General features: G+C 37.4%; 1 protein-coding gene across 1 annotated transcript in view; it reads left to right on the top strand.

Annotated features, from left to right (window-relative positions):
* The window catches only part of POLN (polymerase (DNA directed) nu), a 92,346-nt gene that overhangs the window by 52,086 nt on the left and 17,639 nt on the right, over positions 1-22,621 (top strand). The window contains exons 19-22 of the mRNA XM_009080278.1: positions 5,616-5,698; positions 9,935-10,066; positions 12,949-13,059; positions 17,078-17,156. Coding sequence (XP_009078526.1) covers positions 5,616-5,698; positions 9,935-10,066; positions 12,949-13,059; positions 17,078-17,156 — 405 coding nt within the window. The remainder of the gene's footprint in view (positions 1-5,615; positions 5,699-9,934; positions 10,067-12,948; positions 13,060-17,077; positions 17,157-22,621) is intronic.

The following is a 22,621-nucleotide window of genomic DNA, read 5'->3' as shown; positions in this document are numbered from 1 at the left end:
AATCATTGAATTCTAGAATGGTTTGGGTTGGAAGGACCTTAAAGCGCATCTAGTTCCAACACCTTTCCATGGGCAGGGACACCTTCACTAGACCAGGTTGCTCCATCCAACCTGGCCTGGAACACCTACAGGAATGGGGAGTCCACAACTTCTCTGGGCAACAGAGAGGTTTCTTTCCTATTTGTTGAAAGCATCTTGACTTTATTTCCACTATTCTGAGCAGTCTAGACAAATTTCATTTTTCATCCCACTGTCTCCATGCTCTTATGAGGAAGACAATCTCACTACTTTTTCTTTCAAACACAGTTGTGTAAATTCCTCATAGTTATAGAAGGCACAAACATCTAGTTATGTTTGTGGTTTTCACTGGACATTCCATATCAAATCGTACACATTACACCTCTGTATGATTAAAATATTTAGATGGGGTAATTGCATCTATCTTATGTCTGGCTCTTGATTCACACATGAGGCAAAAGTTGTGGTCTGTATTGATATTACTTTCTCTTCAGGGAAATTGTTTTCCAAGCTCCTCCTTTTCTGGATTTTGTAACAGAGATTAGCCAGGCAGAAGTCATACCAAGATCACTTCTGCATATTACCTTAAAAATGTCTGAGGCAACTTATACCTGAGCCTTGTTAGCATTTTCCATGAGTCATGGAAAATGACTCATGGAAAAAGTTGTTTATTCTTGTACACTGCATTAGCAGTGAGCAGACTAGGTTATGTGTAGCCAATCTTTTCCATATGTTTAGGATGCTCACAGGCATCGTGGTCAACATTCTGCTTGCCTCAGGTATAATAAGGCCTGTGAAACTGAAAAAGTGAGCTTGCAGAATTTACCTCTTACATGATCTACACAGTGGTGATGCCATTGTAATCCTGGGCCTTTCTCAACCTTGTGGTTGTCGCTAATGACATAAATTGTTCCCATTTCACGTGCCAACACAAAGTTCCAGGCGCAAATGTCCAAAATATAAACCCCTCATCTGCTATTAAACAGCAACAGGTGAATGAAACTGAGAGATTTATATAGTTCACTGATGAGAATAATAAAATGCTGTTAAAGCAGTCAGATGAATGAATGTGTATTCACTCATACGTTCACTCATTTATTGGACATTAATGACCACATAGAAAATGAATTTCATGGCACTCCATCTCATTTCCCACATTGACAACTCACAGCTCTGACTTGGATTAATTGGCAGATGCAAGACAGCAGCCAAGAGCTATGTGGCTATTATGACTGAGCTTGGCTTGGCTGGAATGTAACGCAGACCAAGGCAATGCATGTTTGCCAATATTGTGTTTGAGAAGTTTTTTCTGCCTTTTCCTGTGCATAAACAGTTGACTTCCGTCCCCACACATTTCCCAGAAATGCTGAAATGTCTTATCGCATTCTTGTAGGACTGATTTCCTCCCATTTCTACCTGTTCTCAAAGCTTTATTTTGGCATTGCTCAAACTTTATGCCCTGTGGCCTCTTTGATTTTTTTTTGGTGTGTGTATGTGCTCATATCCTTCAATCTGTGCTCATTTCTGAATACTGAAATTCATGTTAATGCTTTTTAATATTCTGTACAGGTGAAAATAGATCCATCCAGATCTCTACTCTGTTTTACATGAGTTATTCCAGTTTATATTTAAGCTTTTTTTTAAATTAAAGATCTGAGTGCTGTATTTTCTTGGGTATAAAGAAACGTGGTATTCATACATTTTAAAGACTTAAGACTTAATTCAGCAGAAACTCTGTGAGACATCAGTTAGATCCCATTAATATATCAAAAAATACAGTGAATTTTGGAGAAATTATGAAAATATTCAAGATATTTTCTCTGAAAAGTAATAAATTACATGTTTCCTTTTGGTTCATATCTGCACTTTGCTTTTTAATAATTATTTGATGTTATCCTTCTTCACTGCTTGCTGGAAAACTTACTTGCACTGTTTTTCACTCTAGGAATTAGGCAGCTATTCTCCCTTAGACATACAGCCCAGTTCTTAGTAGAAACACCTTTTCAAACACTTTGTCTGTCTCTGCTCTCACTACATTTGTTAGATTTTCTACCATTTTTGGCTGTAAGTTATTTTTCTGTCCTCACAGAACATTCCAGATTGTTTAACTCTGCAAACTCGTTCACAGAATAATGATAATTGCTAACCTTAACATGTCTTCCAGCACTGAACTCTGTTCTTTATTCTACCTAGTGGATATCTATCATGTAATGTGCTATAAAGCAAAATACTCAGAAAGCTAAACAAAGAAAGGTAAAGTACGAACAAATCAGAGATGTGGAAATAGCCTGAGACAAGCGTGCAGGCAAGGACAGGAATGTAGGAGGTGAAATATTGCACATTTGGAGATGTGAAGATGGTGAAAATATTGATTATGAACTTGAACTTATCCCAGTGTATTTGAGAGAGAGTAATGAGAAAGAAGTCATAAAACGCTAAAATGCCTTTCATGCTAGAACTAGTAACTGCATATATATTTCCTGCAGGACTTCAGGAATTGTGCTGTTTCCACAACTGAATCTGCAGTAAATTCTTTTTCCTCTTGAGCTTTTTTTCTGCATTAATTTCTGTAACATTGCATTAATGCTCTTTGTCTTCCCCCAGCTGTACATACAGTGCTGGGTGAGCGGGAGTCACTGCCTTGGTGTCACTGCCCAGCAGCTAAGACTGCTTTATACCCACTCACCTTCCTTTTTCAGATTCAAATTTGTTTTAAAAAATGCATCTCCACTATAGATCTGTTTTACATCCTACCACAATTCAGCACTGAGTATTCTCATGCGTTGGATGACTTGCTTAGTGATTGTAGCTTAAAAATTTCTTATACAAGTAAACAGATAAAAGTCTCCTTTTCAATATCATGGTATTCCATGATGAGTCCAAAGCCAAAATGGAAGTTTTGTCTTGAAACACGTTCTCACAGTACCCATTGAAACAAATTAATTATCACAAACATAGATTTGTTTGTAGAGGAAACAGGATGAAGAAAGCTCACTGGGGATTTCTAACGTGGCTGAGGCAATTCTGAGGAACTGCACACCCCCACCTTAATTTTGTTATTCAAAGGAATAAATAGCCTTCACCTCATACTGAAGTAATGCCACTCCGCATTACACAAGGAATCAAACATTCTAGTAGAAACCAATCATTGTCAATACAAACAGAAAAAAACATTATTAGAGAAAAATATGGAAGAGTTTTGATTAATGGCTTGTGTTTGCTCAGGCACTTTTGATTTATATGGCAATTTCATAGTTTATTATTATGTGTTCTTGCATGTGTTACATAAATTTGCAGATACACAAAGTGGTAGATGTAATGCCTCTGTGCCCAGTGCTCATATTTACCACTCTGACACACTAGGAGGTGTTGATTGACCATTTTGGTTTTAACATTATATTTAAGGAAATATTTGACATAAAGCTCTGAAATTTTAATTTCTTCCTATGTGTTTCACGACTAACCACAGAGCAAGACAGATCCTCTACAGATCCTCTACAGATCTCCATGACTTCTTACCCACTGTGTTCTTTCTATTGCTGCCCTTCTTTGTCAGAGAAGTGAGCAGCTAACACACCCTCTCCCTCTCAGTTGTCTCTAGGCACAGACAAGTAAACTCTATTGCTGTTCTCCTCTCTCTTGCCTTCTCCACACCTCTAGTTCAAATTATGCAGTATTAGGAGAGCAGTATTACATTTTATATGCTTCCCCTGGTTTCAGTGTTCTTCAATCTTGGTTCTGTGTCTCAGAAAGGTCCTCGGGAAAGATTTTCTCTCATACCAGATTCTATTTTCCCCTCCTGCTTCTGGATAGATTCTTTCTCAAGTGTCTCTGTAGCTTTCTGCCATGTTCTTCAGGAAATTCCTGCAGTCTTTCTGCTGGAGATTGCTTCAGGAAATCCTTAATGATGTCTAGTTTCCTAATTCTGCACTTATTAGTTCCAAGTGCCACTTTGTCCTCTTATTCAGGTACATTTGGGAATCTCAGCATACTCTATTCAAAAGATCCATGAACTTTTGACCTGGCATAACTAAGAAGGCAAATGATAACAGTCTCCAACTAGCAGAATGATTGACTTAAGTTGGGAATAGTCTTCATTACGGATAGAAAACACTATTAGATTATCCAGTTCCTTACAGCTGGAAAACACTGTATAAAATTATTTAGTTCCTCATGTTTCTCAGCTAAACTGAGCAATGAAAAGTCTGTTTTATTTTTGAGCAATTAGTAGCATTCAAAGGAACAATGTGAGCTTCTACCAAACCGAAGACTTTTTGTCCAATGAAGATTTGAAATTATATTTAATTTTGCTTTTCCTCTGCAAAAAAATCTATACTGCCATAAGGACTTGCTTAAATCTGATTGCACTCAAGGTGAGCCTGTTTATCATTCAGGGTGCCTAATTATACCAGTGCTGTGCATGGGCTTGGCTAAAATCAGTGTATGGGCCAAGCAAGCAAAAATTTGTGGCTCTGCTGATTTTCTAGGTGTTTGAATATCATAACAATGGTGAAAGGCTTCTTCAAGAATATACACAGGAATACACCAATTTCTCACAGTTACTCAGCCTAAACCTTCACAACTAAGCATCTTTCATGGCAAAAAAACCCCTTCATAACAAACTGTAGGAAATTTTGCTTTTGAAAATGCAACAGACTCATGAGGAGACTTATTGCCAACCCGTGCAGATGTTATCAAGTATCTCTGATAACAATTCATCTCCATGGCCCAAATACAATTTGTGTAGATATTTTTTTCCAGAGTGTGAGTAAATGATCAAGATTTCACCCACCACACTTCCATTTAAGCCAAATGATCAATATCCTCCAGTGCTTTCAGTTATCAACAATGTCAACATTCCTTCGGAAGCTGCATTTGGGTAGGGATAGGTGGCACTTACTAGATGATTGTGGAGTCATAGCTTTTTATTTGCAAACTGCTAAATCTGTTAGCTCTTCACAGAACTGTTACATCAGTTGGTGAGTGAATGGGAACTGGGAAGGATGATGCTTTGCTGGGAGTAATCCAGCTTCACTCTCCAGTTCAGAAACAGCCAGTGCTGCTGTTTTATGAAGCCTCAATATTGTAGAGCTCTGTAAGGCATATGGAGAGATCCAGTGCATGCTTTTATCAGTCATTTCTTGATAAAAGGTTGGGTATTCCTGTTAATGAAGCCCTGATACAGTATTTGTTTAAGTAGACTTAGTTTAGACTTATGCTTTGAGTCTCTATATACATCACATCTTGAAGAAATGCTGTGGCTGGAAAAAAATTTTCTCATGGGTCAATATTGAATCCTTCTCAATCTTAAGAACTAATAATATAGTAGCAGTATTTTCCTAGCCAAGAATTTGATTAGAAAGAAAAGAAAAAGATGAAGACCAAAATAAAAAGTTTCATTTATTATGGACTGTCACCACCAAAATTTGTGAAGTTGTGCATTCCTAAGCTGACAGCAAAGGCCCTTAAGTGCTTCAGTTTGTATCTCACAATTTTGTAGTTATTAAGTGTTTATTGACTTTAAATACGTATTTTGTGGGGATAACAACTTACATTAGTTTTAACTGAAAATGTGTGGGTTTTGTTTGTTTGTTTAGGAAGGGGATTCCAAGTGAAGAAGTGAAACATACTGATAGAGAGCAAGCAAAGCGAATAGTTTACTCAGTGGTTTATGGAGCAGGTAGGCATTTCTAAAAAACCAAACAGCTGCAGTAAGTTTATACTTTATTCATATAAGTAGACTGAACTTCTAAAAGTGAATAGAAGTTTGTTGGAGTATTACCTTTTTATTTATATCAGGGGTTAGTGAATTATCTGCCCAATATAAAAAAAATCAAATTAATAGAGTCACATTGCCATATACAAAGATGCTTTGATTTTGTATTTATTTGCTGTTGATAAAACTGAAGCATTTTTCTATATCTAAAATGAGTTTAATTTTGAGTGGACTTTGCATTTGCTCAGTATATAGACACAGCTGAGAATAGCAGCAATGAATTTAAAGGAACTCCAGTATTGTCTCAAACAGATTTATAGAATCACAGAATGGCTGAGATTGGAGGGGACCTCTGGAGGTCATCAGATCCAGCCCTGCTGCTCAAGCATAGACACCTCAATCCACTTGCCCAGGACTGTGCCCATACAGCTTTTCAAAGTCTTCAAAGCTGGAGAAAGCCTCTTCAAGGTTCCACAGCCTTCCTGGGCAACCTGTGCCAGTGTTCAGTCACTCTCACAGCACAAAAGTGTTACCTTACTTTGAGTCTTAATGTTTACTGCCATTTCTTCACAACTGCAGAAAACTTGCACAATTCCACTGTTACTCATTCTGCCTATGTCCTAGAGAAGTTGAAAAGTTCTGCATAATTTCCAAAACTGCCTACCATTTCTTAAGTGATGCCTAACTCACCTTATGCTTTATACATGCTTAGAATTACCCTTTCTGGGAAGACAGATTTATATCTATCATCAAGATACAAGCTCTTGTGAATTGATTTTAGTGAAAAGCTGACTAAACTTTATGTGGGTCTTGTGGAGAAATCCAAAAAGCTCTACAGAAGAGCCAAGTACTTGACTAATTTAGTAAATGAGAGCCCTAGGCTGCAGGCTTTATGTAGCTTGGAAGCACTTAGTGCTAAATCTTGGGTTCCTGGTTGAGAATGCTTTCTAAACCATCCTTTGCAGTAGGTCATCAATGGTCCTTGAACCAAAGGCAGAATTGGCCAAGGCATTCAAATGGGAAAGGAAGAAAAACACTTCAAATTCAGCTCTCCAGAATATATTGTTTATGTATATGGGTGTGTGAAGGTTATATACACACATAAAAGAGTAAATAAATAGATATATATGTACACCCCTGCATTTTTACATGAAGCTGTGTAGCATTTTAAACATCTCTGTTTATGATGTATGTTAAAAACCCAGCACAAGTTCTCTGCAATGTAAATTGAGACCTTCCTGTGCTGAGACTGGAACAAAATCTCCAATTTCCAGCCTGAATGGTATCATTGCTGGGTTATTTTACAAAATACAGGCATTAGCACCCCTGCCCCTTGATCCATGTGGATGCTACACTCTCTCCCATCTCTTCCCTTCACTGTGGGTGGAACAGGCAGATACCTGATGTAATCAGACTGAATCACCACCAGTGGAATGCCCTGGAGTTCTGTTTATAGTCAGAAATGCCTCAGTTCCTGAGGCTAGAGCCTCTCTCAGTAGAGCCTATGTCTGTCTGCTCATGCTATAGAGAACCTCGAGGAATGGATTTAGGCAAAGTATTGGCATTCCCTCATTTGCTCTGTACCAGGCACTAAACATTTCGGTGCAGCAGTGCTTGATTTAAGTATCTCCATTTACTTGTTTGCTTTGTGTCCCTGTCTCTCAAACGAGGGCAGTTGAAGCATCTCAAAGATAATAAGATGTTTCCAGTTCATTAGCTGTGAGATCAGATCCTAATTAAGACATGAAATGATATCATTAAACTCTTTTGATGGAAACTGGGCTGACAAAAAGTAATTGTTAGATACCTGAAGTTGATGGACTGAATTCCACCCACAGTTTGTTTCCCTTCAAAAGATGGCTCACTTTTCATTAAGGAGACATTTTGATACAACTGAAGAGTGTGAATAATACTTCTTTTAGAACTGAAACCCACAGAAACATTCCCTGAGGAACTTGCCTGTAAAACGCTTACAAGAGTTAATGAAAACCTTTCATGTAGTAAATAGTAATCTTTTCATTTTCTTAGCTTTAGGTTACACTTGGTTCATGTTTTCAAGGTCTTTTCTATAATTCTGGAGGATAATAAGCAAAGAAAAAGGCTGGTTATTAGGGAAAGGTTCTTCACTCAGAGGATGATTGGGCCTTGGACCAGGGCAGTGGTCACAGCCCCCAAGCCTGACAGAGCTCAAGAAGTGTTTGGACAATGCTCTCAGGCACATGGTGTGATCCTCAGGGATGCCCTGTGCAGAGCAGGAGTTGGACTTGGATGATCCTTGTGGGTCCCTTCCAACTCAGGATATTCTGTGATTCTATGACTACTTTTCCTTGGCTTGGAGCAGTTCAATTCACCTGTTTCTGTTTCAGTCATCTTGTAAAACTAAAACACAGACAGTTTAAACATCTGCAATGTTTATTAGGAATTAATTCTAGTCAATGGCAGTATGTTCAAGCCCTGAATTGACAAAGAGGGATATAGAAGTGTTTAAATGACAACTAATGCTATTTTCAGTTTTGAAAGTTGATATTACAGAATGGAGAACACTAAAACTCATGGGCTGCTGCTAATAATTCCCCTAGCACAGGTAAATCACAGAGTGTGCTCAGGGAAGCTTTAGTCCACTCCTGAGCTCTGCTTCACATGGCCTATGCTCCAGCACTGTAGAACATCTGACACAGTTATGTGGCTATGCATTCCCCTCTTTTTGCTTCCCAGGAACTACATTTCCGTGGGACTTTTCAGACATCCTTGCTAATATTGTGCCTTAATTTTCCCAGTATTTTATGCAATACTTTGTTCTGTATATTAATAGTTCTTCAAATGGCTAACATGGATGAACTTAGATGTTGCAGTTCTGTAAGGAAACTATAGTAGTCTTGTAGCTGTTAACAATATGTACTTCAGCAGATAGATTTGTCATTTGCTGACCCAGGAAGAAAACCCAAATGAATGAGATGTCAAAAAAAGTACAGACCTATAATAGCTCAGCAAGTGTCATCCTGGATGTCTTATGCATTCCTTCCTCTAACACGTTGTCCAGACTGGTGTTCCTGCAGCTCAGTGCAGATCCTGGCGTGACTGAGAACAAAATGCTACTGAATTGTTCTGAAATGCACATCAGACTGACAGTGATGGCATTTAGGTGGCTGAAATCCTCTCTTTCAAAAGTGCCAGACAATTTTTCTTGACAGTATTACCGTGACAATGACTATTCTGTGCCTTTGGTGCCTTGAAACGTTGCCTCTCAGCTTCTGTTCTTTGCAGCCACAGTGCTGGTTCTGTGTTGCTGTGCAGCTGACATAAATATCTCTGTCTTTCAAACTTCATATGAGTCATGTTGATGTATGTTTTATTTTTACTGGAACTGTGTTTAAACTGTGATGCTTAGTTTATATTTTCACACTGTAGAAAACTGTCTTCAGGTTTGTTCTGCTTTTTCTTATAAATGCTCTTGGATCTAATGGAGTATATATTGTGCATCTATGTCCTATCCAAGAGCTGTTATTCCTTTCTCTCTCTCTTGAAACATTTTTTCTGTTTTTTTTCCCCCTGTTTTTCTTTTCTTTTATCAACCCTTCCATCTCAAAACTTGGACCCAGATTTCTACAGATATTGAGGAGCATAAGACTGAAATCAGTGGGACTCAGACTCCTAACAGCTTTTCTAAAATCAGGCTGTTTGGGCTGATTGCTTCAGCAGTTAAGTTTTTCTGTGATTTCTACAACTCTACAACAACTTCTATCTAAACTTAACCTCAAACATCTCCATCCTTTTTTTGACCTTCATAGATATTTGTGTTTGTTTAAAATCTATTTCAAAGCTTTGTCTGCTCTTCAAAGTTTGCAGATTTCAACACTGAACCAGTTAAATGATACTTAAAGCAAGGGAGTTATTCTGTGAACAAAAGATATTTCACCCACATTATAGGTATAAATTTTAACTAGGAATTTCTTAATTACGTCCTTCTTATATACTTCTTGCTAATTACATACTGAATCCAGTAATTTCAGTAAAACATTCAAGCTCAGAGTTATATACTTATTTTCTTGAAATTTGATTGTAATACTTCAGATCCATCTTCTTTCAAAGGGGTAAGTCAAGTTAACTAATTGCACTGATTGTGCAGGTAACAGTGCTATTGTAGGTAGTGGATTTTGGTTCTGCTTTATTGCATAATAAAGATAATTTCTCTACCGCCAGGTAAAGAACGTCTTGCAGACTGCTTGGGAATTACTCCTCTTCAAGCCAGTCAATTTATAGAGAGTTTTATGCAAAAATATAAGAAAGTACATGAATTTACAAAGAAAACCATTGAACAATGCCGAAATAAAGGTAATCCAAAGTCTGTGACTGTATTTTGTTTACTAATCAGCACTTTGTGACAGTGATGAAGACAAAGGTTCAGCTCGACCCAAATTCAGGTTGTTATAGGGCAACAAAAAAGGTGGACTATAATTTCTTGGTGAATCAGTTTCAGGTTTTCTTTTCTTTAACCCGAAGAGGAGATGGTTAGGCCTGTCTGCCTTTTCTCAGGAAGATGCTAACAGAATAAGACATCTGTTCTCAGAGTGAACCCTACTTAATGTCAAGTTACACTGCATCGTTTTGACATATAATGTACTCCAACACAAAAAAGCCCAAGGAAACTTTTACTTAATAAATAGGCCACATGGCTGCTGGACCGTGAAAGTTCAGCCTATTAGACAAAGAGCCAATTTACGGCAGCAATTTTTTTTAACTTACTTTTTCTTTGCAACAGTCAGAATTTATGTTCTTGAAGTTCAGGTGGTAGCTGTGATGACAGATGTGTGCAGAGTGCTTCTTGGAGCCACCAGCTGCAAACTCTTCTTGCATCAAATTTGTTGTTAGTCTACATATTCATTTATATTTAGTGAATCCTAGGAGTGCAGTAATTTGAGGAGGGAAAACATAGCTGCTTGAAATATTGTCTTTTCAAAGCTAATTAGCAGAACTGTCAAAATTGAGTTCTTTTGTTTCTTATCAGGGCATACAGTATTAAGACATTTTGTAGAAATAAATAATAAATTTGCAATATAATACTACCCCTTATTGTCTGGGGGAGTGTCATGATAGAAACACATAATTGACTTCTAGTCATGAAAATAGATTCCTTTTCTGTACTTTGTAGGGCTTTAAAATCTACTGGAAGTATGAACTGTCATTGTGTCACACAGTTGCATTCCTTCCTTCACTAATATTACTCAAGAAAAGTGAAGTTACTGAACATCTATTTTTAGCTAGAATTAAGCCCAACATAGCATACCTAGTAAAATATTACACATTTATTATATCTTTTTGATCTATTTAAAGTAAGTGAGCATTATTTTCTTTAAAGTGAATGAGTTTCAATAGCTAGACTTCTGTGATAACCTGGTTTATGAGTTCAGTAGAAAAGAGTGTCATGACTAATGTCCTAATGTCATCAAACCACACTTGTCTAACTACTTCTTACTCCTCCCTGTGCTCCTGTCTATCAGCCTTTTTTTTAACCATTAATACTGGAAGACCAGTCTCTTTTGGTTGTACAGCTCTAAAAATCTGCAGCAGAGCAACATTATTTAATATTTTTCTTGTTAATCCACCTCAGATTCTAATTTTACAACAAAAACATTCCAGACTAGTGAGCTCATTATAGGCTACTTTTTCTTTACTTCTCTGCAGTTCAAAGGTGAGCAGCACTCACCTGACTAACATTGTTTAGGTGTTATGAATATCTGATACTCTATGTAACACAGACATGGGAAGCATATGAATAATTCATTGTGATGAAGATATTTGTTAGTGTATATAATTACTATTGTTGTTTTTGATGAAATTATCAACATATTAAGAAGGTTACATTAAGATCTCATTCAGATCTTCATTTGCAGATGAATCATTGGCCCCAGACACTTACTGTTACATGAGTGAGGGTGTTTGTCTGGGGATGCTGATCAGCTATGAGTACTGTCAGGGTGATGCTGCTGTGGAGTCAACCTCAGGGGAATAAGGATATTGCAGTAAATCTGTTTTTACCTGAGAATACAATGTTTCAGGAATTCCATCTTTAAATACAGTTCTTCTTGGAAGATCTTAGTTAAATTGGGAAGACTGGTTGCCAAAGAGTATCCTAACCTCCAGATAACAGTTCCTTGTTCCAAAACTGTTACTTTTGGTATCAACGCTCCTGGGAATATATTAATTTGCAGAAAGTTGTATTAATTTAGCAGAACCATCTTCATCCTCTGCACATAATTCTGGGTATGTGTTGTCCATAGAAAGGTTAAAACTTTTGGTTTGAAGAGGTCTCCTTACCACATGTGCTTGCATAGCTTGGTTGGCACAGAGATGAAAGTCTGAACTTCCATGGTATCTAATAACAGTTTATGGATAGTCAAGGTGATCATAAGTACAATGAATTATTTTTACAATACATATTTTTAACATGGATGATTTTTCATTTTTCTTAAAATAAGAATCAAAGTCTAGTTTGGAAGATAAACTAAGTTTTTGTGCGTGGTATTTTGACAAAAGGATCTTCACATCTCTTTTCCTCTCTCATCTCCTCTCACTTGCCCTCCAAAACAATTGTTTTAGCAAAATATATCATTAGGCATAACAGGAATCTTTAACTGTGTTTTCATGTTTCTTTTAAACTAAAAAACTCCACCACACTAGAGTTAAGGAAATTTGGCTGTGAAAGGAACACAGAAATGCCACATAAAGAAAGAGGGGGGGAAAAAAGATATAACTTTGGGGTTTTTTTCCCCAAAACTGTTTTATATTTTTGGGAAATACTCATTACTGATTTAATTACTCTACAAACTGATTTTTCTTTACTATCCCCAAGTAAACTATTCCTTGTGTGGGAAGCTCTAATTATGGCTGCTAATAGGTAGCTAATTCTGCTAGGTATTTATAGTTTCATCTCCCACAGAGAGTTTGCTAGTTTACCAGTAGGCATTCCTAATGAAAACACAGCTTTAATGAACAGAAGTTTCCTTGTATAATATATACCAATTCTCTGGATGAAAATAATCCTCAAATCAAAATTGCTGTAAACATTTAAAGTTTAAATAAGCTCTGACTCTGTTCAGAGGACAAAATATTGACTCAGGCGACACAATGACAAAAATCTCTCTTCTCTTAAAAAAGAATTTTTGAAATAATTTTAATCTCTCTAATAATTCTAACTTCTATTTGAATCCTACAAGGTTATGTGGTTTCCATAATGGGACGTAAAAGGCCACTGGCTAATATCAGTGCACAGGACTACAAGCTGCGCACTCAGGCAGAGAGACAGGCTGTCAACTTTGTTGTTCAAGGTAAGGAGCTGCCTGCCTACCTTCCTGCCCACTGACCTCTCCCTTAACCTCTGCTGGCCCTTAGTGGGCAACAGCTCTGATAATCTCAGAAGAATTAATATTCTAGCAGTCTACTAGAGTAGGCATGAGTTCTGCTAGGAAAGAAGTTTGAATTATATAGTCTATCTACCTTGGAAATTGCCAGCAAACAATAGCAACTACAGCCACAGGATAAATGCTCTACTATACCAAAGTGCTCTGTGGTAGTTAAATGTAGGTGTGATCCAAACTATGTGTAGAGAGAATGTCTAGAATTCAGTTCTACAGATGCATTGTTATCTTTAAACATTTCCCTTTCTGGTTTTGATAGTTTGTTACTCCAAAAGGGTTTCTGTGGTTATGCTGCTTACAGATTCTGGCTTTGATTTTGCCAGCTAGCTTTAGTTTAAGAAATATGCAACACTGCAATAATTGTTCCTTTTTATTAGTTGTTTTGAAACCCAACTCATTCTTTGTAAGAAATATTCAAACTTTTTTTTTCACAGAAAAACATTGCAAATTTGCCATATAAATTGTAAATGTAAAGATCATTAAGTGCTCAAATGTTAATCTGATGCTTTAACATTCTCTGTTTAAATCACTTGGGGCTCAGTTGTGTGCACAATTTAGCCACCCAAAAAACCCAAACTTGAGCTGTCAGTCCAAGACTGAGATTCCCCCTACCAATCTATCCCTTGGAAGAATTACTTTTTAATTAGATGCTGCTGACAGGGTTTTCCTTAAGTTACACTGGAAGCATACAATTTACTGACAAGTGAAGAGTGCTTTCTAGACATAGTGACCCCATGCTTTTCATAAAGTGATTTGAATTTTCCTTTTGAAAGGATTGTCTGTTGGGGTTTTTTTTCCCTCTCCAAATACTATTAGTTTAAATGTTCCATTTCTAAAATTACTGAAGTATTTGTGTCATGTTTGACACCCCTTATAATTTGCAACTGAATTTAAGCACTGTCTCTGCAAGGTCATGCACAGACCTAGAATTCTAATATATACTCTGTTGCTTGAATGATAGTTGTGCTCAAGTGACAACTACCTTGCTGTAGAAGGCACCCAACTGTAGAATTTTAAATATCCTCATAAGATCTGCAGCAAAGCTTGTGTGTTTGTAACACTGGGCATGCCTGCACAGCATTCTCCAGAGACCTGTGCTCAGGTTCCCTGGGTTCCCATCCAGCTGGCCAGCAGCCCCTCCAGGTGAAGGCACAATGCTCGAGCTAATACAGAGGCCTGCTGAGCACACAGTGTAGCCCTAATGAAGAGACACAGCCCTCTGAGCAGCACTTGCTATGTCCATCTGTCCCCTGAGCTGGAGCAGAGACAGAGATACCACAGGGCTGCCCATGACACACTCACTTCCAAGTACCTACAGCAAGGAGATTGTCTTGTTTCATTGTCACCTCAAATAATACTGAAGGACAAATCTGATGAAGAATAATGTAACTGTTATTTGAAATGTGATATTAGAAGGTGTGATAAAGCAAGGATTAAAAACTCTAAAAGATTCAATATTCCCAGATTTTATGAATAATTTCATTCTAAGCTACAATGATATTTTTAATTTCAGGATTTCAGCGATGAGATAATATTTTAAGACCGTAAAAACTTTCTAAATTATGCTCAAACCTTTTATCACAGTTGTTGTACTAAACTGTATTTAAATAAATATGTTTTGTAGTTATACCTAATAGTCTAATTAATTTAAGAAGTTTGCATTTTGGTTATGGTAGCAGCAGCTGATAGCAGAAAGCTCTTCTGATGCATGACAATATTGAGAGGAACGTAGAGTTCCAGCTTTAACTCACTGCAACTGGGTTTCTCACACATTTTTCATAGTGTTTTTTTCTCTTTTTGAATATTTCCCAGTTGAATAGTTTTCACCACTCTACAGCACAATAATATTCTTCAGTTACAATTCACCTCTACCCATCTGCACAGAGCAAACCTTTCATTTTACCTTTTATTATTTAGTCATAATTGTGGCAAAAATCAACCAGAAGGATATAATTATTTTCTTTTTTAAAAAAATAAAATAGTGTATCTCTAAAAATCATTCCCCAGAAAAAAGTATTTTGAGAATTCTTTTGTATCTTTTTACTTTTCATTGTTTCATGAATAATGTGTATAGAACATATCTATTGTGATGGACTAAATGCTCAATTATATCATTTTATACTCATAGTCACTGAGAAGATATTTACCTGACCTTTGCTGAAACATCCTCTCCTACTTTTATATCAATGTGTCCCTTTTTGTGATGTATTGAATCAATTTGATACACCATTTGAACAAGAAAAGAAGACAGGTATTTGAGGCTAAACTCACAGTCAGACACTGCCGTCTCAGTAAAGAACTGTGGGTCTGCACTTGATACAGCTAATGAACAAAACAGGGTCTCAGCATGAGATTCAGGGGTGGCAGTTTGTCATAGAAAACAGTGAAGAAAGAAGAGATGTTAAGTCTGTCTCATCAATCTCTCAGATATTCTCTCTAAGCCAAAAGAGCCAACCATGTCCTGGAGTGCATCAGGCACAGCATCCCCAGCTGGTGAAAGGAGGAGGTTGTCTCGCTCTGGTCTGCGCTGGTGCAGCCCTGCCTTGAGACCTGGGGGCAGCTTTGAGTGCCTCAATATAAGAAGACCACAAACTATTAGACTGTTATTAGGAGAGCAACCAAGACAGTGAAAGGTCTTGAAGGCAGGACTTAGGAGGAGTGGTTGAGGTCACTTGTTTTGTTTGGCTTGGAGAAGAGAAAGCTGAGGGGTGACCTCATGAGGGGCAGCAGAGTGGGAGGTGCTGAGCTCCTTTCACTAGTGACAGTGATAGGACCTGAGGGAACAGCAGGCATCTGTGTCAGGGGAGATTTAGGTTAGATATTGGGGAAAGGTTCTTTACCCAGCAGGTGTTTGGTCACTGGAACAGGCTCCCCACAGGGAAGTGGTCATGCTCCAAAGGCAGCCAGAGTTCAAGGAGTGTCTGGATGATGTTCTTAGTTATATGATTCAGTTTTAGAGTCCTGCAATGAGCAGGGAGTTGGGTCCCTTCCAGCTGGAGATATTCCAATGATTCTCTGGTTATCTCCCAGCAAAGTGCCCTTACCATTTGCCTATTGGGCTGTTCTTTAGGGCTACTCTGAAAGTTAAACCATTTGGAAGAAAAAATTAAAAATTCATTGCATTATGGGGTGTGAAAAGGATGATTAGTGCCATGGTCTAGTAATGACAGTAGGGTTGGACTCAATGACCTTTGAGGTCTCTTCCAACCTGATTGATTCTATGATTCTATGATGTCTATGGTCTAGGACGTTTAGGAGATCTGATGGGACAAGGAGGATTATGGCTTCCAGTCCTAACTTCAAGGATCATTTCTGTGTTTTGTCTGCTAAACCTTCTATGTAAAATGTATTAAACTCCTGTTGCATGGTTCAGAACAGAGCCCTGCACCAAACTGCAGGCCTGGAGAATCATTCTGCCTCTTGATCACCAGAAATGTGTCATCTGTTGTGTACCTTAACACTGCTTTTGCACTACTGTTCTTGACACTGTAATGTAATGAGTATATAATACATACACATGGAAATATGAAGAAGTGTAAAATTAAGTCTCCAAATTGAAACACAGCACTGAAAAAAATGTTCTGACCTTTTGTGTCATTAAATTTCAATTGATTTAGAGTTAGATAATTTCAGACTTTTTTTCATAAAAAGTAATTTTTCAACTCATGGTCATGACTGAAAAATTCGCCTTTAATTAGCACTTAATTTCATATTGTTATATTCTAGTTTTAATTGACATATAATTATTTCATTTGTTATTTATTAATCCTTTGATCTGTTTCACATATTACATTAATTGAATCTGATAGTTTTGCAAATTCTTAGAATTCAGAATCTTCAGATGTTTTTCATTCCTATTCCATAGTTCCAAGAAGAACATTTTCCTTTTGCATGCTTTCAATTAAAAGTAAGTCACTTTCTTTCGTAGGCTCTGCAGCTGATCTTTGTAAAATGGCTATGGTGAAGATTTTTACCTCTGTTGTTGTTTCTCCTACTTTAACAGCCAGGTTAGTAATGAATGACTGCAAAGCTGTTTATTTTTGAAGAAAAATTAGTTGAAATGGATGTGTTTCTGTCATTTAAGAAGCTGTAGAAATACCATGTTTGCCTCTGAATCTTTTAACAAGCAAGAACTTGTGGAATGGTTTTATATATATCTTTGTGCTTAAATCGTTGGATCTGTAAATCTATCCCAAGGTGATGAAATGTCCTGGGGCCATTTAAACTCAGTCAAGTCTAGTTCAGTGGTAGTTCCACATCTTTGAAATCAAGCCCACTGATCATATCCTTCCTGTATTTTCAGTGTATTGTACAGTGGGAATTGAACATTCAATGGGCTGGGAAAAAAAAACAGGAATCCGGAAACCAGTTCTCAAGCAAAATAAATGAACATTTTTCATGCTTGTATAGATGGCTTTCCTTTGCTAAAGAAAAGCTCAGTCATGATTCCCTTCTGCTGTGACTGCTCAGAGTTGGGTAGGAGACCACAGAATGTCCTTGTGAGTTTTATGCCACTAGCAGAGACAGTGAAGTCTATTTTTCCTGTAGCAAAGGATGAAGGGGATGGTGCAGAGAGCCAGTGAGCACTATATTTGCTCAGATGGAAAGATACTTTGAAGGCAAACATGCAGAAAAAAACCCAAACAACCAAAACCAGAGTTCTTACATTTTGTAATGCTGTAGTAAACAATCAGTAGAACATGAATTTGTGCAGCAGAAGTTCAGATAAAGGCAGATAGTGCAGAACATCAGTGTTTCTGTTGTCATCTAGAAGGAGAAAACAAAACAATTTAGCTGAAGCAATCATGTCTTAAGGACTCAGTGGGTGTTCAGGTCAGTACAAAGCAGAGGGTTTGGCTTTCCAAATATACTTGGCAATTATGTGTAAAATCTAACCCTGTAAATGCTCTGTGTATGTTTGCGTGTGTATCATTTACACACAGCAGTGTTTTATTTGATCAGTGTTTGAACTCATAATTTCTAGTTACAAATCTAAATTCAATTTGTGGAATTCAGAGTTAGAATCATTCCTGTGTCAAAAATAACCCTTAAATGTTCTTGCAACTTTTTGAGCAAAATATCATTGAACTGTTACAAAAAAAACCCCAAAACAAACCAAAAGGTAAATGGCCTGCTAATCTGAAAAGGGAAATGGTTCTTTGGTGGAATCTTCCTGCATTCAGACAATGATACAGTGATGTCATAAATGTTGGATGATGCACTATGCAACTATGCATAACATATTGCATTGTAGATTGTGCATTTTTGGGCAGTCTCTACACTGATTATAATTCTCTTGGCTACCTGAGTTGTATGAAGAGTCCACAATCTGGCAGCTGTGGCATGGAGAAAAATTTCTGTAGTAGTAGCAGGCATAACTTCAGGTTAGATGAGTGATGGAGCAGCAGCCAGCAGTCCTTAATGAGGGAAGGAAGTGGAGGTGGTGAGAGGGTGAAGAGCTCCTACCTGGCACACCAATCTTTACCTTCAGTAACTGCTTGTTTGTTGTAATTCTGAGAAAGACAAAGCTTTTTGTTACTACTGTCATGTCTGATATAGCTTGTGAATGTTTTCTTCTCTCAACAGAAATTGTTACTTGAGTTGTTCTTTCTCAAAACAATTTCTTTTAAAGAAGTAATGTCACCAAATGGCTAAGGTAACAGGCATGGGGAAGTATTGGAGTTCTACATGATGAAATTCCTTGTGTTGTGAAAGCATAAGGGAATGGCTACACCAGACATCAGAAAAGCGTCACTTGCCTATCCTGCTTTTTCCTATCGTAAATGTCACAGCTGGGGAAGACCAGGACTGCAAGGGCATCTAAAAGAGACAGACTGTTTTAAACAGGAATGTTGAATTCCTGCCAGCCATTTACAACTGGGTGGCTTTGCTAGAGGAGAGCATTGTAACAGTCAATAATGGCTCCTTGCTGTAATATTTAGTAGGTACTTACAGGCCTTACAAGGCTTGTAACAAAAGCTCAATCAATGCCTTTATAAATTCTGTGAACACTCACCTGGGTGGACGGTGGCATTTGAAAGCATCAGTGTGGTCTTGCCAAAAGCATATGGGACTGAAACTTGAAAAATTGTGTTTCCACTTGTCTGCCAGGTGACATTCAGTTAGTTATTTTTTCAGTGGTCTGTTTCTTGATTTTCTTATCAGTCAAGTCAGGATAATGATCCTAACATCCTTTATAAAGCCCTTTGAAAAATGCTGTCCAAAGGAAGTGTGTACATAATTGATGCTCAAGTTGTAATAGTGGGAATGCACAGTAGCTCTTCCAAAATGAGGAATATAATCAATCTCCTATTATCATCCCATCAGATCATATTAATTCCAAAGATGGCACACTACTATCTTTTCTTCTATCTTCATCCCCTTGTAAGTATTTTTATTTCCCTATTAGAACTTCTAATTTTAGAAACAGGAGTTTCACTTTGAACAGCATATCAAAGCAAAATATCTTTTTTACATGCTTTAGAAGTGGTTATGAACCCCACATTTACACTAGGAGACAGAATTCTATTAGTCATAGCTAAGTTTTGGCTAACACTCAGTGTTTTGTCTTCCTTGTCTGGGAAATTAAATAAAAATAATTAATTCTAGATAAGATCTGAGAGTTTTTAGTGTTAGTTTGCAGTCTTCACTCATAGCACTGTGTTCGTTGTTCCTGAGATCTAATCTGTTTGCTCTGAGCAAGCTGTGAGCTGACAGTGTGAGGCTTCATTTTTGTGTGACTAGTAGTCAATGGAATTTCAGTTATGGTTTGCACATATGATATTTCATTTGGATGTCAGGGAAAGGTAATCAAGTGACATTTTTATGATGCTTCATCAGAGACGTCTTCTTGATGAAACAGTATATTCCACTGTGACTGATCAGTTCTGTTCTGTCAACTAGCAGTCTCATTTTTCTCTTTGTGTTTCTTCATCTCTTCATTCAAACACCAGCCTAGCAGCTTATGCCGTTGACAATAAAAAGTCAGTCAGTTAATTGGAAATAATTTTACAGAAGTGGTTGAAAGTAGTATTAAATGCAACACACATGTGAAGGACCTGTTATTTGTAGGTTATCTACTGGCATCAGTGTTTAGTGCCTCTGCATTTTGTGTGGCACTGATAAGTAATCAAAATTTTTTCAGATGTCTTCCATATATACCGAGATCTTTCTAAAGATGCTCTTCTTCTGCTGCTGGCCAAGTTGCTTACTGAAAATGTGCTGCTGATATAAATTATTCAAGTGCCAGCTTTTACCTGTCTGATGCAATCCACAGAACCTCCACACGATGTTTCCTGCAGGCAGACGATAGCAAAGAAACTTCTGAAGTGAGATCAAGGCATAGAGTAGCAGCTGAAAGAAAGATTTATGGATTTGATGAGAGTGCAGAGGTACTTGGGGAACTCAGATGGACAGTTGTAGTTCTTTTCAGTGTTTAAAACATCAGTGCAGTGGCAAACACATGGAAAGTTGCTAAGAAAGCTGGCAAATTGTGGAAGAATTGCTGCCTATAACAACGTTTGTAAAAATTATCACTTTGTATGCTGAAGATGCACTGATGTTACCCAAAGTCTACTTGGTGCTACATGGACTTCTCAGAAAGTCATTAAAGATGATAATATCCCAACAACATGCAAATCAAATTTAACAAGTTTATAGAACTGTTGAATAATTTGGTGTGAGTCCAGCAATTCTGCTTTCTCACCAATTCATTGTTCCTCCAGCACTGGACCTGTGCCACACAACACACAGCTTTACTTCTCAGCATGTCTGGAGCCCAGTTAAAGAGACAGGTCCAGCCACAGGCCAGATATAAATGAGTGATCTGAAAAGGAGAAGCTGCAAGCAAATAAAAGGAAAAGTATATTTTCTTGGTCCCATCTGCTTTCCAATAGCAGTGGATATTGAAGGTTTTGTATGCCTTCTTCAAGGAACAAACACTTCAATCAGCCTAATGAATTTCTGAACTGGTGAGCTGTAAATGCAGCTCACTTCTACAGACAGCTAAATTAGCTAGAAACAGCCCTTATCATCCTGGGAAGAAGCATTGTGCTATGTGACCTGGATTTTTTCACATACAAGTCATGTGATAATTCACAGATGATTCATTTCTTGTAAGTGGCTTCAGTTTCAGTACAATACAAGAATCTAGAAGCCTTTCTATAAGGTATGTAGGGATTCAAACTTTCACTTTATAGACTGCTTATCATTTCTCAGATCCATACAGGAGGGCATACTATTAAACCCAACTTCTTGATTACATCATAGTTTCAACCAAATACATTCAGTAAACTGTTAGTGCTGCTGCTATGCATGTTGATTTTCTTTAAATCTAGGCATAAATCTGATGTCCCTTTATCTGTTTCTTCAGGAATGAAAGAATTATTTTTACTCATGTTTCTTCTCTAGCAGTTAACCAGAATTTTCAAGTTAATGCTTATTGCTCTAGTACTCTGCCCACAATTCCCACCCAGTATATGGATCAACTCAACCTTTGGTAAATTTTTATTCTTAGCCTAATACTGGAGAAATAGAATCACAAAGAATAGTTTTGGATTTGCTGGAGAGGACAGTAAGATTGTTGTTTGACAGACAAATGCTTTTGTTTCAGCAGCAGAAGGAAACTTCCCAGGTTGTATTGTTGTGCCAGAAATGACTGTGAACTCTCCATAGCTGCTGTCCCAGTCCAATATGTAGCTCTTTGCTTCCCACAGTGGCCTAGTAACACTATTTCTAGGCATGCTCTGACTTTAGAAAATCATCCCTTTCCTCAAGCATCCAATGCAATATTTTGCATGTATCCACAAGATGGTGAACTGTTACCTGAACACTTCATGCACAGTGAGCCAGAACAAGTCAGAGGGATTTATTCTTTATAGAAAGAGCTAAATATGTTTAATATGTTTCAATATCACAGCCAAAAAGGGCATTCATGATGTAGCAGGTATTTTAGTCTTCCTTCATGTGAGTTGTTTGACGCAAATAAATGCATTTCACTTATAAAACCCTTTTGTGGGTCACCTTTTAGATTGGTATGTTTTAAAACACTTTGGATACATGCAAAAAAAATCTATTATCTTTAATTAACCATCTGTTCAGTTTCCTGCTCTTCATGATGTAGCTGCTGAGAAAACCAATTTCACAAGTTAGCTGAATTTTTATGGCTAAAATGTTAAAATACCTTGGTCTTTATCACAGAAACACTGAAACATGTAGCTTAGAATTAATGCAAGTAACATCTATGCAGTCATGATATATCTTGAGCTATAACTTTTATACTACCACATTAGAAATCCTGATAGATACAGCTTCAAAAAAGCCTGGAAAAATCTACAGAATATTACAAAATTATCATAACCTTGTTCCTTAATTACATGACAACTTAACAGGCATTCTGTCCACTAGCAGCTGTATACTTCTGCAGGGAAACTGTGACACAATTAAATAACAGGTAGTATTGGTAGTATCAGAA

Source organism: Acanthisitta chloris, unplaced genomic scaffold (assembly GCF_000695815.1).
Source record: "Acanthisitta chloris isolate BGI_N310 unplaced genomic scaffold, ASM69581v1 scaffold16518, whole genome shotgun sequence".
Lineage (NCBI taxonomy): Eukaryota > Metazoa > Chordata > Aves > Passeriformes > Acanthisittidae > Acanthisitta > Acanthisitta chloris.
This window is presented reverse-complemented; position numbering and strand designations above follow the sequence as displayed.